General features: G+C 36.3%; 1 protein-coding gene across 1 annotated transcript; it reads right to left on the minus strand.

Annotated features, from left to right (window-relative positions):
- Positions 1–236: 236 nt before the first annotated feature.
- Positions 237–14,833, minus strand: LOC117242485 (hemocytin). Its single transcript, XM_033509193.1, has 36 exons — positions 14,643–14,833; positions 14,426–14,575; positions 14,230–14,357; positions 13,988–14,147; positions 13,777–13,904; positions 13,607–13,702; positions 13,154–13,527; positions 12,497–13,076; positions 12,133–12,420; positions 11,591–12,021; positions 11,253–11,514; positions 10,941–11,171; positions 10,651–10,876; positions 10,371–10,576; positions 9,923–10,285; positions 9,510–9,848; positions 9,092–9,430; positions 8,689–9,023; positions 8,395–8,631; positions 8,104–8,317; positions 7,718–8,038; positions 7,500–7,622; positions 7,146–7,425; positions 6,861–7,070; positions 6,425–6,798; positions 5,912–6,352; positions 5,648–5,837; positions 5,252–5,583; positions 5,014–5,164; positions 4,587–4,951; positions 4,072–4,490; positions 3,713–4,011; positions 3,010–3,652; positions 2,580–2,919; positions 566–2,518; positions 237–492 (listed from the first exon to the last, which is right to left on the minus strand). The coding sequence occupies exons 1-36, from the start codon at positions 14,741–14,743 to the stop codon at positions 302–304; spliced, it is 11,820 nt and encodes a 3,939-aa protein (XP_033365084.1). The 5' UTR covers positions 14,744–14,833; the 3' UTR covers positions 237–301.
- Between the last annotated feature and the right edge of the window lie 328 nt (positions 14,834–15,161).

Here is a 15,161-nt window from a genome sequence, read left to right on the forward strand (position 1 = left end):
TTCTTTGTTACTCTAATAAATTGATATATATCCTTCATCATCCGAATTTTAAAGTACAAACAAGTAGAAAAATTCATGCTTATAAGTCTTGTTGGAGAAGACTGCATTAGGTTTTATTGTATTTAGTATGACTCCGGAATTGTAGTAATGAGAATGCCAATATACAAATTGTTAAAATGAAATATATATATGTATACACATACATATATGGATCCATCAATAAAGTCAACGAATAATATTTTTGTATTCTTGAGTGTATTTTAAAGCTTACATTTATACATCAATGTAATTATAATTATCTTTAGCTCTTTACTCCGCCTTTTCTTCCTTTGTAACCACTCCTACCAGATGTACAGGCTGAGCAGGTGCAAGAAACTGGCACAGCCACTTGTTTCTTGAATGTTCTGTAGTTTTCACAAGTCAGTTCAACAACTAGAGGTTTATACTCTGTTGGTTGACAACATTTGCAATTAGCTACTTGATTCCAATTCTCTGCAATTAAAAAAATAATATAATTATACAGTAGTTCTGGTATAAATTATATACTGTATTTGTTAAGACTTGCCTGTGTCGAAATAGGTGGTGGATTCACATTTACCACGACATTCTGTGACTCCATCAATGGGTTCTAAATTCTTGCAAATGCCATGTCCTCGATGCTTAATGTTAAACATACCAATAGTATTCTGTAGCTCTAAGACTTCAGCAGCACAAGAATCAACTTTTTGACTATACAATGTCAAATTGCACATTTTGCAACAATCCTGTGTGTAAATTGAGGTCACTGGACAATAAGTTATATCAGGACAGACTACAGAACTGCTGCTGATGACTAGTTGTTCTCCTTGATTCATACAAGTAAATGAAGTACAATTATCAGTAGAAAACCAGGTAGCACCTGGCTCATATAACATATCCCCAACCACGCAATAAGCCTGCCTACATTTTCCACAACATTCAGCCTCGTTCATTTCATATACCCAGCCAAGAGTACAATTTTTATTGCAAACTTCTATGTCTTTGTACTTTGTGACAACATCGTTCAACACACAGAATTCTGTAGTACATTTATCATCCAATAATTTCCACTTCTCTCCCGGTTTATATATGGTACCATTATAACGGCAGCCAGTTTTAATAAACTGTGGACAACACTGGCCTGCGATGTACTGCTTTTCTATCTCAAATTCAGCTTCTTCCCGAGCATCCATTTCTGGGCACTTCTGTGTGAAAGATTCTATGTAGATACTTTCATTGTTGGACTGGCAAGCGTACTTGGTACAGAAATCGGGAGAGAGCCATTCTTCGCCCACGTTTATCGTTTTATTGTTGACTATACAAGCTACTGGAATGCATCGTCCACAGCAAGTGGTGCTCCTATTATCCGTGGGCTGGTACTCAAAGCCAGGATCACAGGTTGTGATACATTCTTGGACCCTCACTTGTTTTTGTATCCCATTTTCATCCTTGATACACTTTATTAAAGTGCAACTGTCTTCAGGATTTGGTTGCCAAACATCACCAGTATTGTATATCTCATCTCCATCCTTGCAAGCTGTTCTCTCGAAATTAGGACAGCATTTATCCTCTACAAGAACTTCTTCTACGACAAAGTCAGATATATCTGGATGGTCCACTGCTTTGAGACACTCTGTAGTAAAGCACTTCGGTGTGGGACCCGTTTCAGAAAATTCACAGATGCAGGAAGTGCATTTTCCATCCATCCACTTTTCACCGAGCTTCTTCGCCACTATGTGTTCCGACATTTCTATCTTACTCTCTGATTTAACATTATACAAACATAAATCTTTTGGTGGAACACACTTGTAAGTGGCACAGCAAACGTCCCATTTTACATCAGATTTCAGCTCATGATATTCTGGACAAGATGGTGCTGCAGGACAAGTCTTAGAATCGCAGATAGTCATAGATCTCGGACAGCAACCAGAAGTGTTTGTCACCTGCACGAATCCAGGTTCCAGCTCTTCGACTTCTAGTGCGACTTCGTTGAGGATAGGACATTCTGATGGTGGCACACATTCGCAGATGTATTTCTTGCATCCATCTGAATCTACAGATACCTTTACAGTTTGCCCATAGCCACACTCTGGAATTTGAGGTTCTTCAATGCAGAAGGGTGCCACAGTGGTTACTGTTTTTGGAATACAAACATATTTAGTACAACAAGATTCCTCTGTCCCATTAACGACTACAGGTGCCATGTTCTCTTCACAGATAGTGTCTATTGCTGGACATTCGGTTTTCTCGCAATTAATGCTCTTTCTATTGCAAGTGCACCTTGTGCAAACATCTGGGAACCATATGTCACCTTCAACGTGTCCTTCTTCATCACATAATAAACATTTTTCCTTTGGGATACAAGTATCATTATGAAAGACGAAGTTTGGAGGACAAAAACAACCTTCTTCATAATTCTTCGAACACGCGGTACTATTGATTTCGTTGATTGTATCGCAAGTCTCCTTACAAGAAAAACCACAAGGTTGATATACCAAGTCTAAAAACAAGATAGTATTTAAGTGATGAAATTTAATATAGATAAAAAAAAAGAAACTTACGTGGAGGACAGAAGTGAGGACACATTTCACTACTTCTCCAGATTAGGCACACTCCCATCTGCTGACATTTCCTTGAATATGCTTCAAAACTATCACAATAGCTTCCTCCAGAACACATACTATCTTGACAGGCCATCAAATATGGCATTGGATCAACAAGATTATGACACATGTCAAATTCCATTGTATCTAATAATTTCCTGCATGTAGCCTGATCTGTTGGTGATAGAACGCACTTGCTTTGATTAATGGAAATACACGTATTTGTGTCTATGTTGACACCACTTGGAGATTCTGTGACCAACCAGCTTGTACCAAAATCTTGCATATTGTCCGCGACCTATTTACCAATAAATTGAGATCATCAGTTTTTTTACTTTTCTATCTTTTCTTTGTTTCCCTGCTTATTGTATTAAGAAAATGATCATACTTGGCCATCTTGTTGCTTCAAATCATCTTCTGCCTCTGCATTGCAGTTACCACAGAGACCTTCTATAGCACCTCCAAAGATGTGAGAAGGAACAGTCAAGCTAAATGCAAAGTTCGGCTGGTAGCTGATGATCTCTAGTTGAATAGAAGGAATCAGTAACAGCAGCTTCTCCGAAGGTGTTTGTTCTAGAGTCAACCAAGGTGTATTGAAGGGGAATCCGTACACTTTCGAACCATTCAATTCCACTTCGAATTCCTGGGTAGGCACACCCTCCTTAATTTTAATTACATGATCCTGGTAAAGAACTATAATCGCCTCGGTACATATTCCAGTATCGCAAATTCTATTTGACACGAGAACCTGATAAGTGTGTTCTTCATTTCCCTTTGTGTTTTCAATAATATCTCTGGAGAGAATATATGTACAATTTCCATCGAATTTCACGTTTTTTCTATCGAAGGTGATGAATTTGGAGTTCCCTAACCATTCACAAATGCAATCCTTGCAATGTGTAGGAGGTACACATTTATCTCCATTGCGTACTGTACCCTCTGGGCAAAAGCAACCAGAGAAACATACTCCCTGCATTACTGGACAAGGGTCTATCTGCTGCAAGTTCTCGCAACTGATCTCACATTTGTTTCTGCAATGAAATTACTCATAGCAATATGTCGGACCATTTCATTCATTAATTTTAAAGTACCTAAAGCAATCTTTGTGAACAAAAGGCGGGGTGCAAGAGGTTGGACAATTGTGAGTGCTTCTCCAGATAGATAGATCCATAGTTAGATCACTAGCTTGACATTCAGTGATAAAACTAGTTAACAAACGGCAACGACAGTCGTTGTATGTGAAATTACTGCGCAGGCAGCTACACGTGCTCTCCATACAACTAGATACAAATTTTTCCAAATCCACAGTCTTTGAACATTCTGCCAAGGAGGTATCTTTCACTATATTACAGATTTTCCAGCTCTCTGCTTGCAAGTCGTGTGGACAGACCTGGAAAATTAAACAAATTTAGAATAAGTATATTACTGATGTTAATTAACACTGTCGAACCTGTGGATCACATTCTGGTACTCCCTCCATGGCCCAACTGTTTCCAAATTCTACAGTGCTTCGAGCTTGACTTCCATCAGGCAATTCTTTATCATTCATAGAGTATCCATCGAAGTATCCGCACAAACCATCCACTCGCCGAGCCCATTTTGTGGAAATTCCTATTTTCACATTCGAATTTCGATCCCATATCACCCAAAACCCGTAGTTGTTGGATAATAAATATGTAATATCCCCTATGCTTGCTATCTTGAAGGAAGGAAAATTATTACTGATTCTAGCTATCTGCTTTTGTGTGAAACTGTAATCGTTAATGTCCACATGCATATCGGCGGGGTACAGAACAACTACATCTGCATCCAGAATCACAGCTAAGATCTTGATACACTGGCCAGTGTGTGAGTCACATTGTTTTTCCACTATAAAAAGTATAATTAAGATATCTTCCTAATAAATAATTTCATTTATTAATTCTAATGAAATTATATTATAATTTTGACACATAAAAGACTTACATGTAATGTACCATTTATTGGCAAACATATCTCTTGCTAGAATGTGATTGCAGATATCATATTTGTATTCCAGCTTGTCAAAAGTGCTGAACGTTCTTCCCGTCACATTGCAAACAGCTTCTATTGGTGGTGGAGGCTTACAAGTATATTTAGGACACTTCTCAAGCTTATACATGCTCATCTTTTCATAAACAACTGTGTAACCTGGTGGACAAGACACCTTTGGGCAGGTCTGAGGTACAGCCTGATTAAAAATTGGTAGTATTATAGGCACACAAGTAAACTGTGCACATTCTGTTTCACTTTTAATGTTTTCATTATCTGTGTGTTTCGAATCATGATTCATAGACTTCCTGAAAGATTTCCTAAAAGAAGAGTTTGCATTAATCATTACTAAACCAACGTATTTAAAATTTTATAATAATACCTTAGTCCTTTCGTTCTCAATGAATTCATGCTTGAAGAGTTTACTCCCTTTCCCATATGGGATCTGAGATAGTGTTGCCATTTTGTAGGCGTTTTTAAAACTATCTTGTATCCCAGTGGGCAAACAGGCTCTTGACACACGATTGGAGTAGCTTCAACATTATAAAATGTTATATAGATCAAATTTTCCTCAATAAAAGTTTCATAAATGTAGCTGTTTTAAATCAATTTTTCAATACCTGAAGTTGGAGTAACTGTCGTACTTTCTATTTTCACTGTAGTAATTTCTTCATGTTTTATTGTAGTCTGTGAACAATTCTTTTCATCATCTGGACAATCCTGAATCCCATTACACCATGAATTCTCATCGATACAAACGTCACTAGTTGGGCAGTGACGTGTCCCACTTGGACAAGGTTTGCAAATGCAATTGCAGAGTCCGTTAACCACTGGTCTCATTTCTGGCTCTTGACAAGGTTTACACTTCATTGGCTGACAGAAAGAGGTACCACCCAAGGTGCATGTGCATTCTTGACAATTTTCACCCATATAAATTACGCCCACATTGTATCTAAAAAACGTTAAGCTTGAAATTCGAGAAAAGAGACTGTGTATGAAAAAGGCGCGTTGCATACGTTATATGTCCAACTACACAAGGACATTCTTGCTGGGCAACACAAGTATCTCCATTCCACCAGAGTGATTCTGTGCATCTACAATTAACTTGATCTTCAAATGGTACTCCTTTGCACACATTGCATTTTTCTAACGTTTGTACCGTTGTTGGTGTTAATTCTAACTCTTCAGTGGTTGTTTTAATTGTAGCTATACAAATTAAATGTAATAAAGAACACAGAAGCAGAATTATTAATGTCCCAATTTATACAAGAGCTACTTACTATAGGGCAAGAAGCAGCCAAGGACTTCAAGTTTGAGACCTATCTGTTTGTGCCATTTAATTGGTTGCACCTTCAGATATCTTGCATTCAATGGTTTATCAAAGTAATTCTTCTTAACAGTGTCGGAGTCAAAATTACCTAAGAATTCTCTTTCCAAGCCATTCTCATCCATGACTGGGTTCCACTGATGATCATCACTGCTGTAAAACACTTTATAAACCGTTGTCCAGGTGTCATCGCTACCCTTAGTAGCGATGCCTGTTAAATTACGAGGCTCCAAGAAGTCAATCTTTACAAATTGGTATGGATTGTCTAGTTTCGGATGCCAGATGCTCGGGGAAGATAACTTTAAATTCGGTAATAAATCAGTAGAAGAAGAGGATACTGAGACTTGTTCAGGAAAGATTAAACCATTGTCTAGCCCCATTGCATCATCACATACTGGGAAAGAAATATAGAAAATAATATGATCTTATAATTTTATACATCTTGTTTTTATTTAAATCCAATTACCTGGTATTATGATCTTCTCTGTGATCATTGTAGTTGTTATTGGAACACTTCCTGCCACAGGTATAATGGTGCTTACCATTTCCTGGCAACCAAGCAATTCTACTTTCATGGCTATACCATTGTGCCAGGATAATGGATTGATACGAACTATTTTGGCTTCAATAGGCTTGTAAAACTTTTGTTCAACAGACTTAAATTGATCCACAGGTCCTCTGAATACTTGTGGTTCCTTTCTATCATCCATAACATAAGAAAACGAGTGACCATTTTCCGAAAATAGTACTTTGTAGCTAGTTACAAATTTATTTTCCATTGTACTGCCTTGAATGATGATTCCATAGATAGGTTCCGGGTTCTGGAACTTTATATCCAACCTAAAAATAATTAAATAATAAGATTAATCATTTCAATGGATAAGATGTAATTATGCACTTACCATTGATCAGTAGTGGTATATTCAGGCTCCCAAAATTTAGTATTCCCATTCAATAGTGCATTTTCTGGTTGGAACTCGGAACTTTTAATACTACTAGCATTAAAAGAAACCTGATCGTTCAAATACTGAACCAAAGGAATAAAATTGTTGCTAACACAGTAAGCTGGTGGACTAACAGTACTTGACATTATGATCGTGAAAGCCTCAGTTCTTTAATACATAAAGATTATTAGTATTCCTACTATCAAAGAATTATAGCTTTTTAAAATTAATAAGTCTACTCACAAAAGTGTGGTTGGAAGAGTAGTTGCTTCTGTGGGTGGTTGGGTAATTGGTTTTTCAGTGGTTACCTTATTCGTTACACTAACGCATAATGATTTATCACAGGTGTAATAATTATTTATACACTGACAGATTTCACATTCTGATTCCTTTAGAATCGCACCAGAAATGACTGGATGCCCATTGTGGGATTTGCAGATACAGTCACTCTCGTCTACACATGTCAATGCATCCCTCCAGAACTCATTTGATGAACACTGTGGTTTATTCAATGGTATGCACCCTAATTTTTTAAATAATTCAATATTAATCTCAAAAAATTCTTTTTTTATTTAAAGTGTAATAAAAGTACTATACCTGGCACACAATCAGAAATACCATCACATTTCCCTTCCTTTATTAAGGTGTATTTATAGTAATCACAAACCTTGTTACAGTTAATAGCGCATTCGCTCCATGTCTCGCCCTCTTTACATGCTTCTGCAAAAGAATCTGTTTTTTACATATTTCTGCTCTTTTTATGGTACCAAAAATATTAATAAAATATTTAAAAACTATTAGAAAATATATTATACTGGCTGTTATGTTTTTCTGTAAGGTAGTCGATGTGGTGCTCGTATATTTGGTCGTGTTATCAGTTGTCCATTCAGTCGTATTTGGCATTGTCTGTTTCATCGAACACTCTGGTCTTACTGATATAACATTAGCTGGCCAGTCACAGACTTGTATCTGAGGATTGTAAAACATGTTTTCTCCGCAGGATTTCTCCACAAATTCATTGCCATTGAGTCCAGGGGTGCATTGATAAAATAGATGACAATTTGTGGGATGAGATTCGTATGGATGTTCCATATTGCACTCTTTGTATGTAGGTTTTTTGGTTGTACTTGGTATTTCTGTAATATGAATTGACTTTATCATTAGACTAAAATAATAATCTTGATGTTTCCTTGATACAGACCTGGTCCTCCAGTGGTAGTTGCTGAACACTGGCATAAAACACTGATTTCAAAGTCGATACAAGGAAGACCAGGTTGAGATTGGCAATAAAGACCATGTTCCAAACTGCACTCGACGTCCAAACCAGTTTCTTTTGGTGTTAAGTAATCATTTACTGATCTACACTTTATATCAACCATTTGGTTCTTGTTACATATAGCAGATCCTTTGTTCGCCTTTCAAAAATTATATAGTAATATAAAAGAGATGAAATAAAATAAATAAATGATTAAACAATATAATAAAGTATTACCAATTCTAAAGTTGAAGGTAAGGGTTCAATATCTTTAAATTTCTTCCCTTTAATTGCTGGATCCTGATTTATCCAAGCAGTCCAGCCATCCACACATTTCTGTGGTTCTTCTAGCGGTATAGTACTCGGCGCAGTGATAGTTGTACAAGGTTCTCCTTTGCATAACACTTTTCCACGACTACAGTAACACATCTGACAATTTTCATTCTTTACACTGTCACCCTCATAATAAATTACCTACAATATGAATTATCATTAGTGACAAAAGTTATTTTAATCATTTCCTCAACATACCCCATTAATTTCAGTACAAGGTGTTTTACAAGTTTCTTTGGAAACGCATTCTGTGTAACTATTATTGCTATACACTTGATTCTGAGGACAAGATTTGACCAAACATCCTTCAACGCAAGTGTCTTGAGAACATAAATGAGCTTTATCCTTTAGAGTGATGAGATTATCGCAGGTTTCACGAGGACACGTTGTAATGCAAGGAGAATACGAGCTACATTTTTCATCACATTGTATGGGACAGAGTTCTTGACTGCGCCATTTTATGGGAACTCCTTTTGCATTACATTCCTGAGCGTATGCTGCCAAGGCAGTGCATAGACATTCGCAGTCTCCTCCTAAAATATGAAAAATACAGATATAGATAAAAACTTCTCTTATTTTTATAACTTAATATAACACTCACCTGTATCACAACTACAAGTATCATAAATGCAGTTGCGCACATAACTTTCGACCTCAACTTCGGAATGACAAGGATGAAAAACTGGTGATTTTAATATTCCACACTTTTGTACAGCCCATAAGTTCCTCTCTGGATGTTGCACACAAGGATCCAAGACATCTTTCGGCTCGGGACAGAACTCGTTCTTCTTCCAGGAATCTCCAAATAGATTAGCAGACACTTCTGAGATTCCACCTGAAGGAGTTTTGAAATCATCCTTGCTATTATCATTGTAATCACCACAGAGTCCTTTTGTGCGCCCTTTCCAACTAGGCTCTAATCTTACATACACTCTGGTGCCTGTAAATATCATCAAAGTTTTAAGAAAAATTCTAAAATAAGTATAACCAATGGAAAAATAGTGATCATATAGTGATACCTTTATCCCATTGTACAGTTAACCCCATATCTGGTACATCAATAAATACAAATAGTCCAGCTTCTCTCATGGAGATCCTTTTAAAATTATCCGCTGGAAGTTCCTTTCCTCTAGTTAAAACAATTCTTTCTGAGTTTTGACCACTTCCAATGGTAAGAGTGATCGATTTAGAGCAGGATGTCCCGGTTGTTCCACAGGGGACATTCTGAATAGACACGTCGAAACAGTCTTCCTGGCTCAAAGAACCTTTCACAAACACGTAATCGCATATTCCTTCGAAATCGTAAAGCCTCCCATCAAATGTCTTATAATGAGAGTCTCCCCAAGCAGAACAAACTCCTAATAGAACAGAAGTTTCGATAATTAGATAAAATTGAATGTTTCATAGGGTAAAAAGACGTTTATAATGTTACCTGCACATGTCCTATCAGTGCATTTCCATGTTCCATTGATACACTTGCATGTATTGCAGTCGTTTTGTATAATAGATCCTTCTTCGTAGCTCTGACTTCCATGATGACATGAACAAGATTCCTCTTTGATGCATCTACCATCTGGCTCATCCAAAACATAACCAGGTTTGCAAATGCAGCCAGATTTACAGATTGACGGCTTCTGGACTGGTTTGTGCATATTATGACAGGTCCTAGGCTCTGCTGGTGCACAGTCTGTAACTTCCTGATTATTGCTTGCCACACATGAGGCCAATAGGTCCTTGGTTGCTGGGTATTCTGCAATTTCATCTGGTGTGGCTTCCTGACAGCTCCAAATTCCACCTGTTTAAAGTAATTCATAAAACTATTTATAAAATTCAATTTAATATTAAAGTCAAATATTTTTTAGATTTATAAAAGTCAATACCTGCACAGGTACAAAGTTCGAGTGCTTTATTTCCAGGTCTGACTTCTTTGTGCCCTGGACTAAACTCCAAGCCACCGTAAATGCATGGACACTGTCCAATTGGAATGCATTCCCCATGGATATCCAATGTTTCTCCCTCTGGGCAGTTACATCCCTCTACACATTCTTGTTTGCAGTCCTGATAAGAAGATATATCTCCACAAGATCTGGAAATATTGGAGATAACATTACAGATATCTTACATTTATTGGTATTTGATTAATTTTGAATTATGGCATGCCTGGTGCAACTATCTCCACAAATTTGATAAACTTGATTCCCTGGGCAATGAATTTTACATTCCTCTATGTTCTGGTGCCATAAAAGCTTTATTCCAGCAGCTGCACAATCTTTGGCATATGCAGCCAACATAGGACAGAGACAGGATTCAAGTTCAACTTTACAAGAGCACATATCAAACAAACAGTCTCTGTAAAATGTATCCGGGTCTACGTGCCAGTGGCAACCTAAAAAAGAGGATTATAAATAACCGAACTGGAAAATTTGTTAGACTAAATCTCGATACTCTACCAGCAAAGATATCACTGAATAAATAAGAGCAATATTGCTTTGCAGTGGCTCGTTTTTGTGGATCAAGATCACAGGGATGATCCAATTCTTTGTCTGCGACATTGGGACAAAATTCATCACATTTCCATTTATTGGCAAAGGCAATTGCTGTGTTTTCAATGTCACCCTCTGGTGTAATGAAGTCGTCCTTCTGGTTCTCAGAAAATGTGCCACAAAGTCCCCTTGTATTGCCTAATAATCAATGTAGAAAATGGAAAATTTGATATAACGTTCTATTTAAATAAATTTAAAGAATAATGAAAATTAATTAACCATGGAATTCAGGAGGAGCATTAATATATACACGAGAAATTCCATCCCACCATATCTCCAAACCATTTGGCAATTGAACGATTAAAAATATACTGCTTGCAATGCGTATTCTAATTCCATGAATAAGTCTAGGAAATACTGTTAGATCATCTCCATTAATCAATACTTCCCTATGTTGCTTTAGCTTCATGCTAATGTCTTTGTAATTGATTGTGATAGTCTTCGTACAGGAAGGAGCTTCAGAAGGAATGTGTCCCATATTCTACAAATAAAATTACAATCATTTGATAATGAAATATATTAGAAAATATTAGAAATTAATAGTTTTATAAACAGACCTCCGATATTGCACCAGAACAGGGAACATTTTCACCTTCAATACTGTAATCATCACCCTTCATCAGATAATACTTGCATTTTCCCATAAAGTCATAATGTCTTCCATCAAAAGTAATATAATGGGGATCTCCCATGACAGCACACCTAGCACTGCATTTTGCTTGAGTACATATCCATTTTCCAGAAAAGCATGTACAGGTATTGCAATCCTTTTGTACACTCTCCCCAGGCTGAAACAATTTTCCACGCAGCTTGCAAGGGCATTCATCAGATTGAATGCACCTTTCTTCGTAAGCTACTGTTCCTTCCGGACAAAAACAACCCTCTTCGCAATCCATTGTATTTGGTTTCTTTTCCTCTACTGTCCAGCAAGATGATTCTATTTTTGGACCACATGGCAGGTATATTCGTCCACTGCTACATATCATGGCTATAATATCATGAAATGATAGAAAATACTTTTTTCGTCAACAGCTTATACATTAAATTAAGATACATTAAATTAAATTAAATTAAAATACATTAATTAATTCTAACTTACGACAAATGTCATCACTCCTCCAACCAGATAGAGACACAACCTTTTTATGAGCACATTGCCTAACGTATACATTCATCGTATCACAGGCACATCTTTTTCTGTCACTGTCTAAGCAAGAACAGTAATCCCATACACAGGCTGTCTGCAGCTCAGGAATGTTAAGTGTGCTAGCACAAGCTTTAAATCGGCGATCAGAAAATAGTTTTGTACAAAATTCAATGGCTTCTTTGGTAATTAATGAATCAGATTCACAGGAGTGCTTAGTATTTGGATATTCGTCGCACATTTCTGAAAGAATTAAATGAACTCTAGATATTAATAACTAAAAAAATTTATCTTTGACTGTAGAGTAAGAAAATGATACCTCCAATATTTTCTGTCCGCCAAGAAGTAGCAAATGATGCAACACTTTTAGTATGTTCTCCATTCTTACTTATTAAATCGTCACTTTTATCGCCATTCATGTTACCGCATAGTCCGGTCGTTTTATTCCACATATTTTCTAGAGCTTCAACTTGTAACATCAGAGCACCATCCCATTTCAACTGAATTCCCAAAGAGTCCAAAGTTATCACAATGAAATGTGCAGACATTTCAGCTCTCAATGCAGAGAGTTGTGCTGGAATTGGAAGCTGGTGCTTTCGAGTTCTAAATTCTGGAACGCCGTCTTCATTTCGCAACAAAATGTATTCTTTGTCCTGGATGAAAATTCTGATAATCCTGAAACAGTCCTGATTTTTGCAAGTTGGACTGTTGTCCACAGTTACAGTGAACAGTCTGTTCTGTGCTTCCTGTACTAAGATATGAGAACATCCACTATCGAAGCTGAAAACATTGTCATCAAAGGTTTTGTAGTGCACTCCACCCCATGTGAAGCAGGTTTTTGGAACTGGTTTCTTCTCTTCAATAAACAACAGGTTATTCTCCGGTGGATTAAACATCATCTAACATTAATCAAAGTATAATTCAGTAATACAAATGTTTCATATTCAATTTTAAACCGCTGGTCTTAAATTATTACCGTATTCGTGACCATATTGGATTCATGATTGCTATAATGTTGTGTGAGCCCATAATTTCCTTGTAACAATGGTAACTGGTTTGTATGGGATTTGAAAGTATCCTGGTAGGTCCAAGTATGATTAGTCTCCTTAACATAAGAATTATACGTTGTCCCCAAAGAAATTATATTCATATTATCGCCGTAGTTACATTGGGGAATTGGTTGAGGTGAAAAGACACCTGTTTCATAGTTGCAAATATATGCAGAAGCTGAAGGGAACTCAAATTCTATCCCATCAGGACATCTTATGATACATGAATAAGTATCATCAACACTTGTGCAGGAAAAGCCTCCATTAAAACCCATTTTCTCCCCATTGCAATTATCAGTAGCTATATCAGAATTATAATCAATCAATTACTTAGATTAAATAATGTTACTTTATTAAAATAAACAAATTATTATACTTACAATATTGACACTGGGGTCCTTTGAATGCTTGAGGACATTGGCAAAAATTGGATGGGAGACAATTGCCACCATTCTGACAAGGTGGATCACACACAGCTATAATAAACAATCTTTATATATGTGATAATAAATTTAATATTTAAATTACAAATTGAGGATTAAAAACATACGTTCACAGTCAGGTATGGAGACCCAGTCTTCCCTGGTGGGCTTCCAATTTCCATTCTTGCACATAAGATTAGTGACTGAGGTGCCATCCGGGAACGTAAAATTCTTCATACAGGATATGGTACATGATCTAATAAAACAAATATTGGAACAATTAAATATTTAATATGGATATTTTAAGTACAATATAGTTCAACATTCTTAAGATCATACTGCGAGTTGCACTTCTTATGTGCATTAAGTATTGGAGCAGGGAAATTTAGACACGGTTTGTTCTCAAATTGACACTGTGGTCCAGTGAAGTCCTCGGGACAATTGCATTGATGGGGTGCGACACATATTCCGTTGTTCAAACACTCTGGTATACAAATTGCTGAAAATATAAAAATACATTTATCTTGCGCATATTATACTTTTTACACCAAAGAAATTGATCATCTTCGAATAAAACTCACGTTCACAGTGAGGAATAGAGTCCCAATCTGTGCCATAAATATGCCATTCCTCATTCATACATGTTATAGCTAATCTTGTTACTCCGTTTGGAAATTCGTAATCACGTTTACAAGTTGCAATACATCCACTATAAATAAAAATTGGTAAATATATGTAACACTTCAAGATATCATCCATTAAACAATAAAAAATCACCTGTCTATAGAGCAAATTATTTCACCATGTATGGGTGGATCTGGTTTCTTACTGCAACCTCCTGGAAATATAGGCAATTTCCTTTTACTCTTTGTGCTCTTCACACTCTCATAGACATGTTTTAGAGAGTCATTTAGTGAGATAGTAGCGCTGAAGAATTTAAATATCAATTAGATTTAGTCTTAAAAACCCCGAGAAAAAGTAAAGAATCACTTACTCTGTTATAGCAGAAAATTCCGATAGATTATCACCGATAATTAGTTGATTACAGATCGTAGTAATTATAGCAATGTTAAGAAATGCTTTCCATAGCACCATGTTGAAGTATCTACTTTTATAACATGCTTGTTAAAAAGAAATGCTTACGTGAAACGCTATTCGCAAGTCTTCTCTTACCAAATATACGAATTAATACATTTCTTCTTTTATATAGCCACCTCCAGGAGGAAGCGGATAACCGATAACTGAAATCTTACTTGATAAATTAATTCGACGAAATAATATGTCATTAGTGGGATTTATATCGTGTCAAGGATTCATGCCTGGGATTCGTGAATTAACAAAACTTTGCTTCTAAAAAATTACACATTTATTATTACAAAATTAAATGATTTACACGATAATTATCAAATGAGAATAAGCATTAAAATGTATATATATGTATATTATCAGGTACTCTAATAGTTCACTTACAGCTAAAAATAATTCTTTAGAACACCTTGCATATCCATCTTCC

The sequence above is a fragment of the Bombus vosnesenskii genome, unplaced genomic scaffold (assembly GCF_011952255.1).
Source record: "Bombus vosnesenskii isolate JDL3184/JDL3185 unplaced genomic scaffold, Bvos_JDL3184-5_v1.1 scf7180000016274, whole genome shotgun sequence".
Taxonomy (NCBI): Eukaryota; Metazoa; Arthropoda; class Insecta; order Hymenoptera; family Apidae; genus Bombus; species Bombus vosnesenskii.